This window comes from Camelus ferus, chromosome 9 (genome assembly GCF_009834535.1).
Source record: "Camelus ferus isolate YT-003-E chromosome 9, BCGSAC_Cfer_1.0, whole genome shotgun sequence".
Taxonomy (NCBI): Eukaryota; Metazoa; Chordata; class Mammalia; order Artiodactyla; family Camelidae; genus Camelus; species Camelus ferus.
Genome location: NC_045704.1, coordinates 69,690,409 through 69,714,868, shown reverse-complemented (window position 1 = coordinate 69,714,868; position 24,460 = coordinate 69,690,409). Strand labels below are relative to the sequence as shown.

General features: G+C 39.5%; 1 protein-coding gene and 1 long non-coding RNA gene across 5 annotated transcripts in view; one reads left to right on the top strand and one right to left on the bottom strand.

The window, feature by feature from the left end:
• Positions 1 to 14,386, bottom strand: part of LOC116665902 — a 70,532-nt gene extending 56,146 nt beyond the window's left edge. Inside the window, exon 1 of the long non-coding RNA XR_004322682.1 lies at positions 14,224 to 14,386. This is a non-coding gene — a long non-coding RNA (uncharacterized LOC116665902). The remainder of the gene's footprint in view (positions 1 to 14,223) is intronic.
• A 104-nt stretch (positions 14,387 to 14,490) lies between these two features.
• Positions 14,491 to 24,460, top strand: part of DPYD (dihydropyrimidine dehydrogenase) — a 720,433-nt gene continuing 710,463 nt past the window's right edge. For 3 of the 4 annotated variants that reach the window (XR_004322677.1, XM_032487158.1, XM_032487159.1), the window contains exon 1: positions 14,491 to 14,662. Coding sequence is in view for 3 of the 4 variants with exons in the window: in XM_032487158.1 (XP_032343049.1) it covers positions 14,624 to 14,662 (39 nt within the window). In the remaining variant the exon portion in view is untranslated. The remainder of the gene's footprint in view (positions 14,663 to 24,460) is intronic. The other variant, XM_032487157.1, reaches the window with a different exon arrangement.

The following is a 24,460-nucleotide window of genomic DNA, read 5'->3' as shown; positions in this document are numbered from 1 at the left end:
GTATGTGCGCCTCTGCATGCTCCACGGAAAATGGCAGAGAGACAGAATTTAGAGCATTGTACTTGTTCCCTGTGTATGGAATATCCTGATCCAACACTGCTGAATGGTCACCTGCTTGGTATCAGATTGTTGTTAATCCAAGGACAAAGAGTGGTGAGAGCCAGGAAGCTGGTGCGTTGAGTAAGCAGTAAGGTCAGAGTGGCTGACGTGGTGCGAACTGGAGAATGCGAGGAGAGGAGATCAGGGACACAGGAATGTTCAGCTCCTGCCCATCAGGCTTGTAGACTATTCTGAGGAATGTGGATTTTACTTTAGTTTTAATGAGAAGCATTGATAGGTTTTGAACAGTGAGTGTTATGACTTAAAACTGCTTTTCAATCATCAATCCAGGCGCTATATGTATGCAAGGGCTACATGTTAAGTGTGCTCTCCCTCAGGATCTGCATTTTTCCTGAAAAGCTAGCTGATATAGGATTGCTTTCACTGCTTGATAATGGACTACAAAAAAGAAACTGCAGTAAACAGTCTCATAGTCAGATGTATTTCAAAATAAAAGCCAGATATTGTTCCTACTTACGGTGCTGGGATAAATGGCAGGGAGAGATGCAAGAGAAGTAAGAAAAGAGTTATGATGTTTATGAAGTAGGAACTTAGAAAAGACTACTTGAGAGCTTGCTGTCCAGTAGTTTGTCCTTTAGGGGAAGCGTGGTTGCTTATGTTCTTTGCGCAGATTTCCAGGTACAAAGACTTCACATCTTCCTCAGGAGCCCCTTCTGATATTTCATCACTTTGACATAAAGGTTATTTTCCTTACGGATAATTACGTCCTTGGATAATTTATTAAACTCATTTCCTGATATGATGACAAAATAGAAAACAACTGCTCACCATTCTCGTTAAAAAACCTAAACGTAAATCAGTTTACTCAAACTTAGCAAGTTTTGTCTTCTTTAGGCTGAATGATCTCAGATTCCTTCATCTTTCTCCATTTTTATCGCTTTGGCCAATGTTTTTCTTATTCTCAGAACAATCTGAAGTATGAATTGCTTTTTGTATTGATGCAGCTTATGAGTTGTTTTGAAATTTGCGTTGTATGTTTAACAATTTAGCTTAGTGCAAATGATGGGAGAAAGATGGCGTAGTATTTAACACCTTGTATTTGTATGAAACTACTATATGTATCAGCCACAAATACCTAAGATGTGGTTGACAGATATGGCCACACATGAGACTTATATGTAGTCATACATATATATGTACACACACATACAATATATACATATATATACACACACATACATATATACATATACTTACACACATATACACATACATATGTCTGTGTATGTATATATAATGTTTGTTTCTTATTATAGCACAGAAAAGCAACAAGTAAGACTGTTTCCCAAACATCAGGATTATCATAGGCCACATACTAGACTAGACTAGACAGAATGATACATAGTTGGGAAGATGGGTAGATTCTGCAGGGGAACACAGGCTACTATTACTCCATTTCAAGATAAAAGGTATATTGAATGAAGGAGTCCTGGGCAAGAATCCAGGATATGCCATCTATCAGTCTTGAGAAGATACACAGTTAACCTTACTAAGCCTGTTATCTTTACACTGTATAATTAATATAAAGTCCAATATACTGCTTAGCAAAGTAGAAACTTTAAAAGTGGGTATCATTCTCCATGAAGAAAACTAAACCTGTACTTTGTAAATTACACTGGATTTACAACAAACAAATAAAATCCACACATTTTAACATTGTTTTAGTGACTTCTACCAACAAAAAAATCTAGTTATCAGAAATTCCAATAAAATACATAAACATCAGTTTCTCTATCTTTAACTTCTGATTATTGTGATGATTAAATCAGAAACTACGTGTACTGTCCTAGGCATACAACAGGTGACCCATAAAGGCAGGTATTTTTATCAGCTCTAAGTAAAGTTAATGACTAAGCATGCATGGTTCAACAGAGGACACAACACAGCAATCGATGGTAGTTAAGGCTAGTACAGATGGGAGGGTGGCTCTGTCCACACATTCGAGTCATTCATTACCCAGCAACAACAAATGTGGGCCAGGAAAATCTTTCCTGAGAACAATAGTGGATGCCAAGATCCTAACCATTCAATACAATCTCTCAGAAAGAAACATTTGGTGGCCTTTAAATAGAAGTATGATGCCAAAAGAATGCTTTTGGTTCCATATTTTTTAATCTCCAAATTGCAAATAGTTGTGTTGGAAAATATTTCTTGACTGACATGGTATTCTTTAAGGGGGTCAAAGTCAATCCTGAAATATATTAATGTTGTTATATTCAAATGATGGTGCAGAGGGGGAAAAGAAAACAAAAAAAAAACAAACAAAAAACCCCGAAAGCCCTTAAGAAACAAACTTTTGTGTGTGCGACACAGATGGTTGGAATAAATTATGGGACTCAATAAAAAGCAGTTCAATTTACTTAGTTTTAAAATCCATTTGGACATTTGTCAAAGATCACATTGTGAAATGTATTTGTGCTACTTGAAAGAGGCATACTAAACAACACCCCTCACCTTCCTATTCTATTCAAAAAAAAAAAAAGGAAAAGAATAAGACAGTAATTAAAAGAATTTCAGTGGCACAAACATGTAATATATTGGTGTCTCTAAGAGTGTTAAAATACATTAGGAATAATTATTCTGCCTAAGATACAAACTGTTGTTGGAGAGGAAGAGATTTTCCTCTACCCTTCTAAGTTCTTCTGGCTGGTCTAAGAATGAACTTAACATGAGACAGACTAACAGGAAAGAATCAAACAAAAATTTACTAGCATGGATGCATGGGAAACACCCGGAAAAACTGAGTGATTTGCCAAAATGGCTGAAGCCCTAACCTTAAACACCACATGTGGCTAAAGACGAAAGAGGATTTTGCGGTGAGGAGAGTCAGCTACCGGAGGTATCACGAAAAGCACAGTAAACGGGTGATTGCGATGCTGATTTCAGTTTTTGCCTTCTCTACTGATCAGAATTTCTAGATACTTTGGTGGTCTTCCTTTTCCAGGCACGCAGGGAAAGACATTCTTACAAATGGAGATTTCCCTTACAAATGTAAATGTTTCTTACAAAAGGGAAACTCCTACTTGGTTTTCAAAGCTCTTTTCATGTCTGCTGTTTCTCAGAAAATAACCAGCTTAAAACAATTAAAATGCCAAAGAGACATATTTTGGGGTGGCAAATTCTGCTCCCCAGCACTACCAAATAATTGTTCCCTTGTACTCTGCAAACCGGACGCAAATTTTTAAAGCATAATTTGATAACATTTTCAACAGATGGAGAAAAGATTGCTCAGGATACTTGGAAAAAAAAAAACAACTAATAAAACCTTCTGAATGTGTTTAAGTCATGAAATTAGAAAATGAAAAGTAGTTTCAAATTTATTAAAAATCCTGCTGTAGGAATTTTACACAGAAGACCGTATTTATCAAATATTGCCAAGTAAGTTGCTAAGACAGGAATGAGAATAGGAAACCTGTTTAGAGTAAGCTTCTAGCTTGGAGTTTCTCTGATTGGAATACATGATAAATTTTAATTTTCAAACATCTGAAGACGCACTGGGGCAAGTGCTACTGGGAAAACATACAAACATGCTGATTTTTAATCTATTTGTTCATTCAGTCAAAACATTTCTGAGTACATCTACTTATTTCTAGATACTATGTAAGCTAAAGATGCAAAGATTAGCAAGACATAGTGTTTGCCCTTGAATAATTCCCTCTGGTGGGTGAAACAGACATATAAGTATACAATGTTGAATATTAAATGCTAATACAGAAGTATGAAAAAATGATAGGGGACTACAATGTGCTGGCTGTTGTATGGGGACACGGTGGCCCAGTGTGAAGGTGGTAAAAGAATTTCCAAAGACAAAGGGAAGTTTAGGAAACAAAGGAAAACTTAAACAATTACGCTGCTACAGGCCAACAGCGGGCCACACAGAGGAGCGGTGCCTCTGTCAGCACCGAGGGCTGGTCATGGGGGTCTTTTACAAGGCAGGGTCACAAGATGCCTGATCAACTTGTGTCCAGGTCTCTGATTGGTTGTAGGTAAGAAGTTTAGGGTCCTTGAAGGGTGGTGGGGTTTATGACTCTGATAAGGTGGGCTGAAACAAACCAGCTCAAGCTATTGTGAGATTAGGCATTACCTAGGGCTGTTAGTTGGTTAGGGCAAACACACCCAGTAAAGATGTACTTTATCTGTTGAGAGACTGAAGGCAGACACCCGAGAGCCCAGGAATGGGAGGGGGGGGTCCTTGGACTTCAAAGAATGCCAGTTGGCCCCACAGCTGTTTCATGCATTCATGCAAAATATTTCTTGAGCATATACAGTGTGCCAGGCAGTGGTTCAGACACTGAGTGTACAGCAGGGTACAAAGCAACCTTACAGAACTTACATTTTAGTAACAGAAGGGAGATGGTGAATGAACACATAATTAAAACAAACAAAATGCTAAATTTCAGTAAAGCAGGAAAGGGGGAAGAGTGCATGTGATAAGTGGAAACTATGATTTTAAATATGGTACTCAAAACAGACCTTTCCAAAAAGGTGAACTCTACCTAATGTTTGAAACTGTTGAGGGGCTAGCTGTTAGAATACCTGGTGGAATATCTGGTGGAATTGCAGACAGAGGGAACAGCAAGCAGAAAAGGATGTATGAATGGACAGAGTTGAAGCGAAGATTAGGAATTAGAGGGAGAGAGAGGAACCAAGCAGACAGATCATACATGTCCTATAGGGCACTAGTGGTTAGACTTTTTCTACTGAGTAAATTTGGAAGCCACGACAGGTTTGGAGCAAAAGAATGACGTAGGTACCTATTATAGATTAAATACATCAATACATTCAATCAATTATTTTGTAATAGGACATTATTCAAATATTCAGATTATTTTGTTTAGTTAGATAAGGCTTAAGTAGTGTTCACTAATTGCCACTTTCTATAACTTAAAAAAAATTATAGTTAGGACTATGATGGTATTAATATTTCTATTTGCCAGTTTCTCTAACTCTTAAAATGCTTTCATTCAGGAATATGATGATATTAATAATTTTTTTCATTGAACTGACTGTAGACACATTATGAGTTCTCTGTATTGGCTGCACCAATTTACATTCTCACCAACAGTGGAAAGGGTTCCCTTTTCTCCACATCCTCACCAACATTGTTACTTGTGGTCTTTTTGATAACAATCCATTGTCCATTTTATTGGAATATAATTAATTGTAGTAATCTCTAATGATCGTTTTTATTTCTGTGGTCTTGGTTGTCACTTCTCCTATTTCACTTCTGATTTTATTGATTTGTGCTTTTTTTTTTCCCTTGATAAGTCTGTCTCAAAGTTTATCAATTTTGTTGTTTATCTTTTTAAAGAACCACCTTAGTTTCATTGTTCTTTCCTATTGTATTTTTAGTCTCTGTTTCCTTTATTTCTGCTCTGATCTTTATGATCAACTTTCCATCAACTAAATTTGGGGTTTGCTTGTCCTTCTTTTTTGAGATCCTTTAGGTGTAAGGTTGGGTTGTTTATTTAAGATGGTTCTTATTTCCTAAAGTCAGCCTGTAAATTTAAACTATAAACTTCCCTCTTGGAATTGCCTCTGCTGTATCCCATAGATGATGGATTTTTGTGTTTTCATTTGTCTCCAGGTTTTTTATTTTTATTTCTTCTTTGATTTCTTCAGTGATCCACTGATTGTTTAGTTGCATTTTGTTTACCTTCCATCTGTTTGTGGTTTTGCATTTTTTTCTTGCAGTCAATTTCTAGTCTCATAGAATTTGTGTTGAGAAAAAGATGCTTGATATGATTTCAACTTTCTTAAATTTACCAAAGTTTGTTTTGTGGCCTAGCCTGTGTTCTATCATGGAGAATGTTCCACATGCACTTGAACGGATGTGTATTTTGCTGTTTTTGGATTTAATGCTCTATACATATGTCTACTAAGTTCATTTGGTCTAATGTATCATTTAAGGCCAGTGTTTCCTTATTGATTTTCTGTCTGGATGTGCCCATTGATGTAAGTGGGGTGTTAAATTCCCTACTATTACTGTGTTACTGACAATTTTTTGCTTTGTCTGTTAATATTTGCCATCTGTATTTAGGTGCTCTTATGTTGGGTGCATACACATTTAAAATTTTTGTATCTTTTTCTTGGACTGATCTCTTGTTCATTATGGAATGTCCTTCCTTGCCTGTTGCAGTCTTTGTTTCAAAGTCTATTTTGTCTGCTTTAAGTATTACCCCCGCTTTCTTTAGATTTCTTTTTTGTTCCTTTCTTTTTCTTTTGTTCTGTCCTTATGAATTAGTGACTATATTGTATTACAGACTTTTGGTTTGTGGTTACCATGAGGTTTACATATAGGCACCTCTCTATATAAAATTATTTTAGGTTGCTCATCTCTTAATTTCAAATACATTTTAACAACCCTGAAGTTTTACTCCCAAACCCCTCACTAGGACTATTTTTGTCATTATATTTTACATCTTTTTTTGGTGTATCCCTTAATGTCTTATTGCAGAAAGAGATGACTTTATTACTTTTTTCTTTTAATCTTCCCACTAGCTTTGTACCTGGTTGATTTACTACCTTCACTGTATATTTGCCTTTACCAATGAGCTTTTTCCTTTTGCAATATTTGTATTTCTAGTTGAGGCCTTTTCTTTTTCCCTCAGAGAAGTTGCTTTAACATTTCTTGTAAAGCTGGTCTGGTGGTGCTGAATTCTATTTCCTTTTGCTTGTCTGTAAAAAATTTTGATCTCTCCATCAAAACTAAATGAAAGCTTTGCTGTGTAGAGTATTCTTCATTGGAGTTTTTCCCCTCTCATCACTTTCAATATATTATGCCATTTCCTCTGGTCTGCAGAGTTTCTGCTGAAGTCAGCCTTATGAGAGATTCCTTCTACAAAATTTGTTGAATTACCCTTATTGCTTTTAATATTCTCTTTATCTTTAATTTTTGCCATTTGAATTAAAATGTATCTTGGTTTGGGCTTCTTTGGGCTAATCCTGTTTGGAACTCTCTGTGCTTCCTAGACCTGGATGTCTCTTTCTTTTTCCAGGATAAGAAGATTTTCTGCTAATGTATCTTCAAATATGTCTATGCCCCTTTGTCACTCCCTTCCACTGGGACCACTATAATGCAAACATTAGGACACTTGATGTTGTCTTAAGTCTCTCAAACTATTCTCATTTCTTTTTTCTGTTCAGCTTCAGTGATTTCCAGTACTCTGTATTCCAGATCACTGATCCATTCCTCTGTATCATTTTATCTACTGTTGAGTCCTACTAGTGTGTTTTTCATTTCACTGATTGTATTCTTTATCTCTGTTTGGTTCTTTACATTTTCTAACTCTTTGTTAAAAACCTCTAACTTCTAACTTTGTTCATCCATTTTTCTCCAGAGTTCTTTGATCATCTTTACAATGGTTACTTTGATCTCTTTATCTGGAAGACTGTCCATCTCCACTTAGTTCTTCACTTCTTCTTTTAACATGTTCCTTCATTTGGAACATGTTCCTCTGTTGTTTCATTTTGCCTAAGCTGATGTTTTGATTTCTATGTATCTGGTAGTATGGCTGTTTCCCAACCTTGGAGAAGTAGCCTTTTGTAGGAGATACCCTCTGAGCTCCAGCAGTACACTCCCCTCTGGTTACTAGAGTCATATGTTCTAGGGTGCCCCTGGTGAGGGCTGTGTAGGTACTTTTGCTATGGCGGGCTCTGTGTGGTTGATCCCCAGTCTGTTTGGTTAACCGGCCGTGTCTTGTGTGGCAGCTGCTGGCCACTGGTCGGTGGGGCCATGTCATGAGGCAGCTGGCTGCAGAACCCTAAGGGTTGAGGGGTTCAAGGGCGAGTGCTGACTCACTGGTGAGCAGAAGTAGGTTCCGGGGTGGGTGGTTGCAGGGTCATGATTCTCAGATGTAGTGCCAGCCCACTGGTGGGTGGGACAGGTTCCTGATATGGCTGGCTGTGGTTTCTGTTTTCCTGAAGCTGGTGCTTGCCCACTGAGGAGTAGGGTTGGAGGGGGCAGAATCAATACAACAAAACAGAAACAGATTCACAGATATAGGGGCAAACTAACGATTACCAGTGGGGAGAGGGAAGAGGCGAGGGGTAAGACAGTGGTAGGGGAGTAAGAAGTATACATTACTATGTATAAGATGTCTACCCTACAGGGAGATATTGCACAGCACACACTATATTGGAACATAGTCTATATCTTATAATAATTTTAATGGAGCATAATCTATAAGAATTTTGAATCACTATGTTATACATCTGAAACTAATATAGTATTATAAATCAGCTATACCTCAATTAAAAAAGAGACCTGCTTTTGAATTGCTACAAAATGACAAACTGACAATGGCATTGATATCTGGTAGGAACTCACTATTTTTGTTTCCGTGATAATGGTGATTATCACCCAGGCTAGCATGTGGAGAAAATGACTGAGCGCATCCTTAGAAATCACTTGCCTTGGTTTATTTTCACATATTCCCTCAAGTGACTTTATGAATATGCAATTACACATACACTGCAATCAGAGTAATACTTTAAAATACATATTTGATCATGTATTTCCTCTGCTTTAAAAAACTTCCATGATTTCCCATCTCTTATAGGATAATATTCAAAATTCCAAGCTGAGACTAAAACACTGCAGGGCATGCTTATCTCTACAGCCTCCCTCTGGGCCACTTTCCCCCTGGCTGCCTGAGCTCCGGCCATCAGAGCCCTCCTTCCCTTCCATCAGGATTCCACTGCCCTTGGTTTCTGCAGAGCTTACTTCCTTGCCTGGAATGCTTCTGATCTCTTCTTTTTTGCCTTCATAACTTCTATTTTCCTTCAGAAATTAGCAGCTAGGTCATTTTCTCAAGGAGTCCTTCACTGATTTCCCAGCCCCTCTGATATAACAGTTCTGTTTCTGCCCTGATATTGCTATGCACAGTAAGCATCGTATTTTTGTGTGATTACTTAACAAATGTTCGTTTCCCAAACTCATCTGCAAGCTGCATAAGCACAGACTTCATTTCTTTTTGCTCACCAAGGTGCCTCTGGCATTCTTCCCTGCACCTAGTATACCTAGTAGGCATATAGTTATTTGTGATATGAATAAATAAATGAGCAAATACAGGACTATGTCCAACTACTGAAATAAGTGATAAGACTTTATTATAAGAGTCAATTTTTTTACATCCAGATGAAGGAGTAGGAAATGAACTAACCTCCCTGTTGCTAAAACTGTTTGCTGACTTTTTCTAAGAAATCCTGCGGTTGGCTTTCTCTCCCTTACTGCTTTTGTGCTAAGCAGCCCCTGGACTTCTCCCTTAAGTTCTTTACTGAGAATAGTTTCAATCCAGAGGCTGTGCTCCAGGAAGGAGGTATGGGCTGCTCATCTCAGAAGAATGGACAGACCTTTGGGCGCTCCCCCAAGACTCACGGAGGTTAAGAGGAATGTAGCACCCTGTAAAGCACCCTGATTGTTACCAACTTTTGTTGTTCCATCCAGTTTTTCTACAAAACTTCAAGACCCCAACCCCAAGATGGAGTCACAGTCTCTCAGGCATTAGCCTGTTCCCTTTTGCTTAGCAAAGTAATAAAGCTGTTCTTTTCTAATCTTCCCAAACCTCTACCTCTGAGCCTCAACCTGTTTTGGGGGTATAAAGGCTGGTTTTGTGGCAACACAGACGTAGATAATTAAGTACATGTTACATGCTATATATTCTATCAGTTAAATAATATGCAGTGGTGATAATGAAACTTAGGACCCCTGAAAAGTGGACTATGAGATGGAAATGTGCATGCGGAAAGTTTATTCATTGGGCAGTGCTATCTGGATGAGGACCGGTGGGAGAGGGGAATGAAGCAGGATGGGCAGACGGAAGAGCTGAACTCTGGTAATCCCAACGAACTTCTCAGATGATCCCTCCAGGAGCCTCTGAAGTTGGGATGGCCCTTCAAAGATATCTTGAATTGAGGCACGTGCCAGGCCTTTGTGGCCCCACAACGATCAGCTATTACATGCCCATTACCCTAGGAAGAAGCATGACCCTTAGGTAAACAGCTCTCTTTAACCACGGGAAATTTCCAGAGTGTGACTCAGCAGGGAGCTGCCAACCAGCAACATGTGCAGCAGCTGTGGGCATGGCTACCTCAGCCCTAACTTGCAGGAAAAGGTGGGCTCTGTGGGGCACCTCAGGCACGCACTGCCGTTGACCAAAAGAAACAATGAATAATTTCAGCAAGGTTCTGTCTCAATCCCAAATATAAAAGTACCTGAAGCTATGAAAGAATAAAATTCTAGCAAGAAAACCGAGAAACAGCTGTAAATGCCAGCAGCTAGAATTATGGTAAAGTTTGACTGTGAGACAGAAGCAACAAGCCTGAGGACCAGACCCTGAGGTAATGAGGGAAAGTCAGAGCACATTCATTATAGAGGATATTTTTTCCCTACTGTAAGTCAGCTCAGTCTGTAAACCTCCTACTCACATTGAATTTTACCCCAAGTCACTCACAGTCAGTCGTACATCCACGGCGTATTTCCTGAACACGAGCATTGGAGAAGATCTCCTTAAAATTTTAATGTCTAACATTACATGACATTTTGCAATTTACAAAATACTAACATACATCTTGCCATTTAAGTCTCACAATCAGCATCCGTTCACACATTCATTTAAGCCACTTACTCAAAATCACTGTGTGACACTATGAGGTTTTGAGCTAGTGGCTTAATTTTTGTCATGACAACGCCTTTGTCTTTATTCCACCCTGAGGTATTACTAATGCCTATCTCAATGACTGAAATAACAGCATTCAATAAGTAACTGTGGAATACATTTTTGATGGGGATTTGTCGCTTCTCTGTCATCGGTGCTTTTCATGGCATCACACAACGTATGTGCATGTATATATCATCCACGTGTGTGCACATGCAGACTTACTTACATGCAGGGCACATGGTATATATAGTAGAATAAGCTGTACATGTTTAGTCTATAAAATAGAACTAATATATACATTATTACCTATTTTGAGCAGGAATACTTGAAATATTTGAACCCAGCTGATTTTTAGTCATTTTCCTCTTGGTCAGTTTGGCTAGGTGTTAATCTGGCCTTAGAAAATCAGATGGGGGAAGAAAGGTTTTATGATCAAAATCTCTGACTTTTGGGGGGAATATCACCTTTCCAAGAGTGCTTAAAAATTACTTAATGCTAAACTACAAAGAAGAAATAAAAGCATATGGAAATCTAAATTTTTATTGTGTTTTAAAATTTGTGGTACTGAATAACTTCCCAGAAATGAAAGATGACTCACAAGCTTTCCTTCTGACTGTGGTAATAAAAATAATATTCATTTGTGTAATGTAAATTATTAGGCTGGGCTGCATTTTGGTAAAGTTGTACACTATTAGATGAGCTGTCTCTCCAAAGCTTACAAAAAATTAATGTGGAACACCTGATATTTGACTGTGCTTCCAGATGGAGGGACAGCTTGACAAATGCCATCATAATTTACAACTTTAAAAAAGTGTAGTGTGAATTCATTTGCAGTAGGCTTTTAACAGCTTGGATTATTTACAGGTACAACTGTGTTTAATGTGGAATTTCAATGGATTTAAAATATTATTAGATTCAATCACTGATCATGGAGTATAGGTGTGGCATGTGAGCAACGTGATTAGATGCCTTCATTAAATATCTCAGAATAGGACACATCTGTTTGGTGAGGTTGGGGGGATGGTAAAGTAACATTTAAATTTTACATTTGATTATTAAGTGTCATTGAAGAAGCTCTTACCTTTGGAAAGAGCAATATTTTGGTATTATCTTTCATGGTAGTTTATGAGAATAACAGTCACATAAAATAAATACAGACATATAGTGTCTAACTATTAAGAATAACTTAGACACTTGTATCCATAAAACTAAAGTATGAATTGCTAATGGATAAGATTTGCATTAGCATGCAACCTAGAAGAATCCATGTCTATAAATGGTGGTTAGGAAATTGACTATTGAAACTTCATGGTTAAATTGGAATCATATGCATTATAATTACATATGCATATATGTATGTATCCTTTTTCTCTCCTTCTAAATATATCTCTATGTATATATGATGTGTGTGTGTGTGTGTGTGTGTGTGTGTATACACAAAATATCTCTAAGAGGATATGGATGACTTTGGAGGCGAGTAAGGTATGGTTGTAGGAAGATCAAGGAATATCTGACTTTGGAACATTTGTTCCATGAAAAGGAAAGTAATTAGTTTGACATTTTTTCTTTTAAACTAGAAAGTCGTTGATAGATGTTATGATTTTACTTCTCAGGAATAAGTGGAACATTGAGAAGGATAGTGAAACTAAAGTTTCTAAAATGAACTGCTTAGTGCATAAACCAACTTTAGGATCTACTCAATCGATCACTAAGTACTTTTGGTCTCTTATGTTTCAGTCCTGGCCTAGGAACTGAATAGCCAGTAGCCAACCAAGCCGGATGTGGAGCCTCTCTTCTTGGAGCTTACACTCTAAATAGAAGACAGATATTACACAAACCACAGTCAAATAAATTTGCCAATAAAATCTGACAGGACCAAGATAAAAAAATAGGGCGCTATGGAAGAGAATGATGGAGACAGGGTGGGTCTAATTTTGTTGGTGGTGTGGATGGGTCAGGGTAGCTCCCCTGGGACCTAAAGGATGTGTAGAATGGAGGACACGTACAAAGGGAGAAAAGTGGTTGGAAAACGGGAAGATTTGCTTTGTGGTTCTAACATAATGAGTCATGGCAAGAGTGGCCCTAGGTGAGGTTGGAGAAGAGGGGAAGGGCAAGGTATTCAGAAGTCACTATGGAGTTTGTATTTTATTAGGAATGCAGTGGGAACCACTGAAAGATTTATGGTGTGTGTGTGTGTGAGAGAGCGAGCGAGCGATAAGCCAATTAATACATTTTAAAGCTCAGTCTGGCATGAAGAGGGATAAGTAGAAGCTGTAATACCAGCAGCAGCTTGGACCTTGGTGGATGCAGTAAAGATGGAGAAAGGAAGGAATCTTCCAAGACGCATTTAGGACGTTGAATCCTGAGAGCTCAGGGATGCATTTAAGGTGGGAGAAAAGGGGAGTCAAAGACGATTCTAAGGTTTCTATATGAGTTTCTAGTTTCTCTTAATGTACTCTTTGATATAAGAAAAACGTGCCTATCTCCTAGTAAATTCCAGGTTCTGGAAGGTGATCTGATGGGTTGTTTCAAGAAAACTTCCCAACCACTCAAGGTAGTGAGCACTCACAGCTCAGTTATTCTGCCCTAGTCCTCTTTTTTACCTTCCAAGCAGGCATCACAGTCTCCTTATGAGTTTGTTTACTTGCTTACTCTGAGCATAATCTCCATGAGAGGGGTATGTCTTCCCGAAGAGGTTCAAGAGCACCTAACACAGTGCCTAGCAATGGAAAAGGTTCAGTATTTGTTGAATAAAATGATGAACTATGAAAGAATAATGATAATATTCTTAGGAAATACTAGAATCCAAGGTGCCCACTATCTGGCCAAGAGGATAAAGAAGTGCCATAAAAGCTTTACAAGATGTAAGCAGGAGTGTTATGGAAGGAGAGAGGCCGATGCACCTGTCCAGCTGGAGGGAGAGAGAAGTCTGGAGTACAGACGTACTCAAAGATGAGATGAGTATTTTCTAGCCTGAGAGCATCTCTGCAAGAATCGCCCCCCTCTCCCCGGCAAGCTCTAGCACAAAACATGAAGAACAACTCTTCAAAAAGAGCTTCACATTTTAGAATAATTAATTTTGAATACAACAGCAGCCATTAGAATTGTATTGCTCTGTAAAAAAAAAACAAACCTAGATTTTGTACCACCTACAGCACTTATTATTTGCCGCTTCTCTCTGTGGCAATTTTTGCTCGCCTCCATCCCCGGCCCCCTTTCTCCCTGCCCCCCGCCTCCACCCCCCAGGGGCCATCAATCCTCGGAAGACCCGCGCCCTTGCCTTCTCCCGCCTATTTGCTGGCTGGCTGGAGGAACATTTACTACCTTATCCCCGAGGAGTTCCTGAAGATGCAGTTGCAGACAATGTTTCTGCACCTCGCAGGGCTCCTCGGGGAGGAAAGAAAAGGAGTAATTCCTTACTTAGAGCGCCGACTGCTTTTACCTTTAATCCTGCGAGTCTCTCACATATAGTTCCCGCCTCCCTAGCCCGGCCTTTCGCGGTTCACAGAGCGAGGCCCGCGCCCAGAGCTGCAGCGCGGGCGCTCCCTGCCTTCCGCGCCGAGACGGAGAACCCGCGGCCGGGCGGGGGCGGGGGCGGGCGCCGGCGCCGGGCGGTGCTGGGCGCCGGGAGCCGCGGGGCCGAGCGCGCAGCCCCGCCCCGGGGGCGTCCCCGCCCTGTGCCCGCCCCGCCCCGCCCCGCCCCTCCCCGCCCCCACGCCGCCGGCCTTCCGCTTCCTATTTCTACGGGCGCTCGGGGTCCGCTCGGCACTCCGGTCTCCGGCGGGAGCCTGAGGACGCGGCGAGGGTCTGTCTGTGTAGGACTCCAGGCTGCGGGCGCGGCCATGGCCCCGGTGCTGAGCAAGGACGTGGCGGACATAGAGGTACCGACAGCGCGCGGGCTCGCCGGGGGCGGGCGGGGGGCGCAGCCGCTGGGCGCCGGGCTGGCCGCCGGGGCCGCCGCCGGGCCCGGGACGCAGGGGGGCACGCGGGAAACTTTACCTCCGCGGGGGCGCGAGGAGCCGGAGCCCCGCGCGGGCCGGCCGGGGAAGTAGTGGGGGGCCCCGCCACTTCAGGGGTGTCTTTTGGTTGGGACCTGGGGCTGTTTTCTTCGGAGGGGGTGTTGAAAAAACCTGTCTTGTCCTGTCCTGAAAGGCTGTGCCTGAAGAAGCCCAGGAGTTCCAGAGAGATGGACTTTCCCATAGGAGCGCTCATCTCTCACCCAGGCTACCCCGCACCTCCCCTTTGCCCCTGTAAGCGTTTCGGGACACCTGTCTGCTGCCCCCACCTCCTGTCCCTGACTTCTGAATATTTGCAAAGGTGCAGTATAGAAATAAAGATCCGTATGTCAGCGTTCGCAGTCCCCGTTAGCCGTAGTGTTGCTCGTGAAAATGATTTCACGTAGGGAAGAATGGGAGAAAGTATCGAGCACATGGAAAATATAGAAATACAGAATAAACTGTATTTTTCTCTCCTCAGCTGTTTTTGATTCTCTCTTACACTCTGTTTCTGTAAAAATGGCATCTTTCCTCCTGTGGGAAGGTGCTACCTGGCGTGGCATGACCATTTCCCTTGAGTTCTCCCTAGGACCTTTATGTACGCGGGGAGAAGGGTGGAATTATGAACGGTGATTTTAGACATACTAACACTCCTGAGCTGAAATAAACTGCTTTGTAATTTTATTTTGTTGTGTTTTGTTTGGGGTTTTATTTGAATCTCCTGCTCTGGTAAAACCGGTATGTGCACACCTGTGTTTTCTTTGGAAATGACAAAATTTTCCTTTCCTCAGTCCTTTCAGTGGCTTAAGGAAAAGCTTAAAACCACCTGTTTGCAGAATAGCTGCTTTTGCCGTTGTGTTGTCTCTGTCATTGATGGAAGGAACTATGTGTTCTATTTGGGGAATGGTAGTGATTTTTTTTCCCCCAGACTTCATACATCGGTTTGAAAACTCCATTTTAGTAATAAGAACCGAAGTATATTATATGCACATCTCTGATTAATTTACTTGTGGTTTCTTTTGTGGATAGTTTACTTTTTCATATTGATCAGTATGACCTGTTTAACCCAACATTTATTCATGTGTGCACAGGGTAAAAGCTACTTGACTTAGGTCATTGTCCTTTTTTGGTCCTTGTTATTTGACTTAACCAGAACTCCCCCTGCCCCCCTTTGTTAAACTAAGTGAAACAGTAAGCTTTCTGACAGCATTCGGGCAGTCCTGGTGTTCTGATTTCAGAGATAAGAATGTCAGAGGGCAGGTGGCTTTTGGCTTTTGAATTTCTTTATCTGTATCTCTTTTGCAGTTGTCCATGAAATTAGCTCTTAACCACATTACACTCAGGAAAACGATACCAGTGGAAACATTAATGACCAGTTTAATTTCATATGTTGTTTCAAATAAGACCATTTAAGAAGGCCAAACCATTTACTCACTTCAGTGTAACCTTTGTCCTCCTGATATTTCTCATAATATAGAATAGTGGTATTCAGACTTCTTCAGCTTTTATGTAGTTCATATATGCAACACACTTTAATCTGTAACATCTTTCATCACACATAGCACCTTTCTTTTCCCTCAAAGTAATACCCATGATTCATGAGCTAGAGTGCCATGAAAGAGCATGAAATTGCTCATTAAAATGTAATGCAGTGAGGAAAAATGTATTAAGTGTAGAGGAACACATCCAAGCATAGATGTCTCAGTTGATCCGATTGACTCACCAACGTTCATTTTTTTAAGAATCAGAATGAATTATGAAAGTTCAGTTTTCTGTCAACTTTGAATGCATACATTGGGTTTGCCTTTTTTGAATGAATTTATTAAAACAATTGTCTAGAGATTGATCTGCTTGTGACCATTGCCTTAGTCTCAGATACATGGAGAAGCACATAACCTTTCAAAAAATTATCAGTATGAAACAGAGTATGTGTTCAGTTGATAAATGTGAAAAGAACAGAAGGTGTTGGTTACAACTCACCATAATAGTAATTTAATTTTCCCTGTAAACCACCTACAGAACCTCACATTTCAGTGAAGCCGCCAAAAAATATCTTTGTTTCTGGGGAAAAAAAGAGATATACAGAGTTGTTTTGTGTGCTAACTCCATTATTTCTAGCCTCATTCCAACATCACATCTGGGTTGAAGGGTTTGGGGAGTGAAAAACATAGAGTTTTCCACCTGGGCTGGAAGATAGGCAGAGTAAGGATGCATTCCTAGATATCGGATAGTAGGCAATAGAACCTAGCTCATATACTCAAAAATTGTTTTCATAGTAATGGTAGAAGTTGTATGAGAAGTCAAGCTTTTTTTCTAAACACACTGATGTGGTTCAGAGCCTAGGATCTGGAGCAGACTGCCTGGGATTGAGGCCTAGTTGCATCCATTTTTAGATAGGTGACTTTAAGTTACCTAGCTTCTCCCGGTCCTATTTGCATAATCTGCTGTGTAAGGAGAAATAATCACAGACAGGATAATGAAGAAATGTCACAAGTTCACATCTAGCTTGTTTTTTAACAAAACATGTTAAAAATAAAAATATAGAAAAACTCTTAGAAAAATCACTGCCTATAAATAACTACTATTTTAAAGTTCATTAATGGTAGCTATATCCTTTTAAAAGTTATTTTACTTTGTGGGCTTGCTTTTTGAATACAGCTGAATTTTGTCAAAAATGACTTTTGAGTACAGATTTTCCTGGGAAGATTTCGAAAAAGGTGAATATCAAACATTGATCACTTTCTCTGACCTCAGCAGTACCTTTACAATACTTCATTTAGTTTGAATTGACAATTGATCTAATGTCAATATCTGCATTTTTAAAAACAAAGTTAAGAATGATTTTTTTTAAGAGTTTCCTTTTGTTCAATGTCTTGTTCCCCTCCAGTGACATGGATAATTGAGAATTTACTGTGAGTATAGCTAAAGGAAAATATAGGCAGCTACAGTGAGCTTTTAATTAACTCTTTGAATGTTAGTGATTCTGGTAAATATTTATAGTCAGACTAAATTGCTGCCTACCACTCTACTGCTTCCACAATCCCAAATCAAGATCTATTAGAATTATCAGTTAATGACTCTTAAGGGGTTATAAACTCATTTCAAATTTACCCTGAATAAAAAAAAAAAAGGATTTCAGTGCAATGTCCACAAAATCATAATGTATTTAGAGTCAAATAGAAATGGTTTCTGAGTTACTGATACTATGACTTCTGTTCATTTGAGAAGATAATTGAGAATTTTCTGTGTTTATTAGGTAAGAAAATAAGATAATAAAATAATGGCTTTGGAAAATGGGGGTATAATGGAAACAACTTGGAGAAAGTAAATTTCAAGGAGCATTTTGAAAAAGACTTATGGATTGGTAGAGATGGCAAAAGATATATCAGAATGCCCTTTCTCATAACTGCTTTTGCTCTTGGGGAGGGAGGAGGGTCATGGATCCAAATGAAAGAATAAGGATTCAATTCTGCAGAAGCTTTGGGTTATTTATTTATTTATTTGAACTTAGATGTTTTTTATTCAGTCCATTCTTGTCTCCTTCCTTTTACTGATTGGCACCACGAATCTCAGGGAATACTAGGCTTGCCAAGGCTTTTAAAGCATTAAAAAAAAACTCTTTAAAAAACAATTTGTTTTGTGAGTTTGAGTTGTTAAAAATATCCTTGTCTTCCCTGTTTTAAGCTGTCCCATGGACAGTACTTAATTTTATTTTTAAGTGTTTCTCGGGGGAGGGTATAGCTCAAGTGGTAGAGCACCTTCTTAGCATGCGTGAGTTCCTGGGTTCAATCCCCAGTACCTCCAAAAAAAAACACCACCTACAACAAAACTAATAATAAATAGACCTAATGATCTCTTCCCCCCAAACAACAACAACAGCAACAACAACAACAAATAATTTCTCCTTTCTAAGGACATTAGCTGGGCAGTGGAAATGTGTCTGATTATGTGATTTGGAAAGTTACTCCAAATTTTGAGAGTTATTCCAATAATAGCTCCTTGTAGTTTTAAGGTGCAATACACATTTCTAAGCGTGGTCTTATATATATTTCATTACAGTTTTATAAGCATGGTCATATATATATATATACACACAAACATATATATATATACACACACACATATATATATATTTCATTACAGTTTTTTAATTCTACCTCCTACACATTAATTCAGATGGCCGGTTTCAGTAGTGTAATTAAAAACTGTGAGATTAATGACTAATGATGAATCCATCACTAGGGAGATTTTTAGATTGGATCTGCTTAATCTTAATCATAGCAGATAGTGTTGACTGATTGCTTAATTGTAAAAATGTGCTGAAATTCAGTAGCCGCCTTTCTTACATTCTAGGAGGAAAATCCAGTTTTGGAAAGCTCTACATTTACAGTAAAGAATTAACAATAATGCCAAGAAGATCTCTAGTCAGAATGCTAGGAAAATTGGATGATTATTGAGCAATCATGTCTTTCCTTAACTATTTGAATATAGCATTTTACCAAACTCAGTGTATAAACAGGCAACACACGAGCTGAAAAACAGACCTTCCAGTAAGGTGACCATGTGTGGTCACTGTGGGAGAATTCTAATAATTAGCATAAAGGTAAATCACAAAATTAGAAACACTAAAGTTAAAGATAATGAGCCTGAAACAAAATTGTCGTGAAATAATGTGACAGAAAATATAAGAGATTTGTTATAGTCTCGGCTCCACTGTGGCTAAAGAGATTGAGAAGCAGAATTGGCCAATTGCTTTTCTGCCTCTTAGCTAAATGGACACAATGACAAGTCTGAGCAAGAAGTCTTCAGTCCTTAAAACTGTAAGGAAAATTCTGTGTCATTTATATCCTGCCTTAATTAAAAAATGTTCATAAGTCATTCTAAGATAATAAATTTGTCTACAGTCAGGATTTTGATTTTCAGATGTGACATGCTTGCCTTCTGGACTTCGGTTTGCTCTTATCCTCCGTATCTAGACAGAAGGTGGCTTTTGGCCTCAAACATCAATGATGTGGGTGTTCAGAGATATCCTGGAGCCAATTATACCACTGATAACTCTTAATAGGATTATGGCTTTCTTGTGGCTTATAATTATTACTCCTTCCATTGCTTGTAATTAAAATGTTATACTGGTAGATAGGAAACATCTGTATTTAACTCAACATGTAACTTTCTTTTTTTAGACTCTTCACCACGGTTATCTATATATTGATATATAGGAACATAGTACTTTTGTATAAAATTGTTGCTTTTGTATTTCACAAAATCAAGCTTCATTTCATGGTTAGTTTAAACAACAACAACAACAACATTGTATTAAAACAGACCTGGGTTCAAATTCTGGCTCTGTTATGTTTTTATTTGTGTGATTGAGGTCACATGTTTCCTGGACTGTCATTTCTTCCTCTGTCAGTTGGATTTAATCTTAATTTATTTAATGCCACAACTATAAGGGTTAATTGGAGTCATGTATATATGTAACACCTCAGACAGCATCTGTCAATTAAAATATATGCTTTTTAAATGGTAGTTAGTAGTTATTGTAAATACTGTGATTGTGTATATCGTGTGTTATGTAAATGTCATTTGACTGGAATGTTGTTCAACTGCAAGAATTAACTAGTGGTATCAAAGGCTGTTAAAACGTGAGGAAAGAGAGAGTTAATGAAGTTAAAAAAATGAGGGAGGCTCATTATAGATTCAAAAATGTTGCAGATAATGACTTACGAGAAAATTTCTGAATTCTTTTTGCCAGTATTACCAATGAGATGGGGAGTTTTTGAAATTCAGGTCCACTTAAAGAGACCTTCTCCAGTTTGCTTTTTATTTCTATTTAAAAAAATATTTTTAATACCCACTCTACTGCCAACCCTCTAGTGTAAACTGTGGGAGATTCAAAGGAAGTGTGTGGCACAGGCTTTGTCTACACAGGATTATCCACATCTAATACACTGGGGAGTAAGATTCAAACCCTAGGTTGACTCCTTCTACCCCCAACCCTTACTGTTCCATTTCAGTGTACATGTGGATTGATTCTTTGGTGCTTTTCTGAGTGTTTTTGTGACTAAATCAGTCCCAATGCATTGGTGAAAATTATTTCTTGGCATTTTCAGTGATATTTAGAAGGGATTTGGTGTGATCCTTTCCTGAAAAGAAATCCCTACACAATTATTTTTCAAAAAAAAAATGTGTTCAATTCCATCTCTCTTTGTATAAACTGGGCTAAGCTTATAGATTCTCTAGACGAGCATATTAGCTTCAAAGAAAGTTTTTTTTCTGGACTTCTAAGCATCTCTGCACACACTGTATTTGTATTTATAACATGTTTAGCTCCATGGAAGGAGGGTGTTGGAGACCAACCTATTTTGCACCAGGAAAAGGTGAAATGTGCCCTTTCTGAAAGATGACTCAATAATAAACTTTTTATACCAGGTTATAATAATTAATTTCTTTGAGGATTTCAGCTTGGTTGTGTAACAGCATTCTCACTATCCTCTATCTCTATCATAATAATTAAAGAGACAGTCTGTGTCTCTACCTCCCAGGTGCTTGGAAATTGATACTATGAGTGCTTATGAATGTCCCCTTGAGGCACTCCTGACTAGGCCACTTTGAAGAAAAATCTCTTCATCAATAATGAAGCCCCGAGGGCCACTTCTCAGGGGACCCACACAAAATTACATGTCAGCTACAGGCCTGATTTATGCAGATGGTGCTCATGGATGAAGCTGGACTGTACTTCCTCCTCCCCCAATGTTTTATTACCTACCGCACTCTGCTGACCCTCCCCACTCCCGTCCCTACTTTCATTTCTCTCCCCAAATTTCTTCCTCCAATATTCTCCTTGTTTTATCCACCCAAGATTGACTCACGGAAGTAGATACATTCATTTCATCTTTGTGAAATCCTTTGAATGGTATTAAAAATTGACTATGGTCAATTAGTCAGTAAGATTAATTAAAGGCCACGTGAAAATCTTCAGCGAAACAGTAGAAGGTGTGTATTTTATATGTTAATATGTATTTACTATATGTTAATTAAAATAAGTGTCTTGGGATAGGGGACAATCCTGGATATATTTTCGCTGTACAAGTCAGATCCCTTGCTCTCTGACCTCCTGGAAATCATTTAACCAATGTGAAGAATTTGCTGATTCCTCAGTTTGCTATTGATCTGTCTTTTAAGGATGGTTTATAATAAAATATGGCAATAGTGAAGTTGTTCGGAAACGTGACCTGCTGAGTGATCATATCAAGGAAATGCAAGGTGGTGGTGTCATAGCTACTCTGTTGTACATGCTAGGTAGGATCAAATGCACCATTCATAGCAGGTGTATGGACTTAATATACTTATTCACCTGATTTTTAAACTTTGTTCATGCTTGCCTGCTTCCTTTTCTTTTTCAATCGAATGAACGAGTTAAGTCTTAATCTCTCCTGAGCTCACAGAAAAAGTCCGATCCTTCTGTGTATGGCTGGAGTTGTGTGAGAGTGATCTGGAATTAATAAACTCGTATTTTTGTGTGTCTATGGGATGATACTGTCTTTAACTAGTAATTAATACTAGCTATTCTCAAAAGGACATAGGACTCTACCTCAGTTTCTCCAGTGTGCTTTTTCATTGGTAGCTGTCAGTGGAAACTAGGGTACAAATGGTGAAGTCCCCAGACCCACAGGAAACTCAGGTTACCTTTCTCTGACTGCCTGCACCACAGTGTCCTCAAAGTTTTGGGGATCTTCTTCCAGATTTTCTTCTATGGCAAATATTGGGAAACTTGTGTAAAACGTTTGAAATTCTCTACTTCAAAGAAGAAAGTCATTCAGTTCCCTTCACGGATGCTTAGAATTAAAGATAACAACTTTCACAGCAAAATACTCTTTGGGGGGCTATTTTCATTAAAATTTTTTTCATTTCTTTAATTTTTAAATAATTTTTCATGATCATTATGGAAGATTTAAGTTATACCAAAAAAAAAAAGGAAAAGAAGATCCCAAATATACAGTTATACCATCCAGAACAGTCATGCTGATAATGACTTAGTACTTTTCTTTTCTATACATGAAATTTTTTTCTAAATAGTTTTATCCGTACTTGTCTTTTTCTGCCTGATTTATTTCACTCAACATAATATCCATCCATATTGTTGCAAATGGCAAAATTTCGTTCTTTGTTATGGCTGAGTAGTATTCCATTGTATATGTACACTACATCTTCTTTATCCGTTCATCTTTTGGTGGACACTTAGGATGCTTCCATATCTTAGCTATTGTAAATAATGCTGCTATGAACATTGGGGTGCTTGTATTTTTTCAAATTAGTGTTTTTGTTTTCTTCAGATACACACCCAGGAGTGGAATTACTAGATTATATGGTAATTCTGTTCCTAGTTTTTTAAGGGAACTGCATACTGTTTTCCACAATGGCTGCACCAATTTACATTCCCGTCAACAGTGTACAAGTGTTTCCTTTTCTCCACATCATTCCCCGTATTTGCTATTTGTGATCTTTTTGATGATAGACATTCTGGCAGGTATAAGGTGATACCTCATCGTGGTTTTGTTTTGCATTACTCTGATAATTAGTGATGTTGAACATCTTTTCATGTGCCATCTGTGTGTCTTTGGAAAAATGTCTGTTCAAGTCTCCCGCCTATTTTGATTCAGTTGTTTATTTGATGTTGAATTGTATGAACTGTTTATATATTGTGGACATTAATCCCTTATTGATCATACCATTTGCAAATATTTTCTCCTATTCAGGAGGCAACTGAAGCTTATTCTGGGGGCATAGACACTGGCGGTAGCCATTTTGGGGAGTTCCCTCCACCATGGGGACACTGGTGCTGACAGGCACCATTCTGGAATCCTCCCTCTAACTTACTAGCCTCAGGACTCCCCCTGCCGCCGCCCTCCGGCCTGTAGGCTCCAATACCTAGCAGCAAGTAGGCTGCCTTAAGACCTCCTGAACCCACAGGCACCCCTTGACGTGACCCTGTCCACCGGAGGGCCCAGGCCCCACACACTAGTGAACAGGCACTAGACCTGGGGCCCCTGGGGCCTTGCAGCCAGAGACTCCGGGACCCAGCTATTCCTGACAGTGTGCAGGTACCAATCGCAGAAACCCCTGGGCTCCAGCCCCACCAACCAGTGGGTGTACATTAGCTCCCGGTCAACTGCAGCCTGCAGCCTGCCCTGACAAGACCCAGCCTGTCCCCTGGCAGAGCAGCTCTAGCCCTGGGACCCACTGGGCCCTGATTCCTTCCACCAGCAGGCCCACATCAGCTCTGAAACACCTTGGGCCCCTCAGCCAACCACTCCAGTTTCCAGCTCCACTCACCAGCAGACCAATACAAGCCTTAAGATACCTGAAACCCTGCAGTCCATGTGTCAGGAACCAGCCCCACCCACCAGTGGACTAACACCAGACCTGGCTCTGCCCACCAGTGAGCCAGCACTAACCCGGGATCCCATGGCCCCGGCCCCACCTAGCAGTGTCTGACACCAGCCCCAGGCTTTACCAACCCCAGCCCCACTCACCAACAGGCCACATCAGCTCTAAGGTATCTTGGACTCCTCAGCCAGTTGCCCTGGTGTCCAGCTTCACTCACCAGCCCACCAGCACCAGCTTTGGGACACTGCAGAAACTACAGCTAACGGTGTTGGAAACCAGCTTCACCCACCAGGA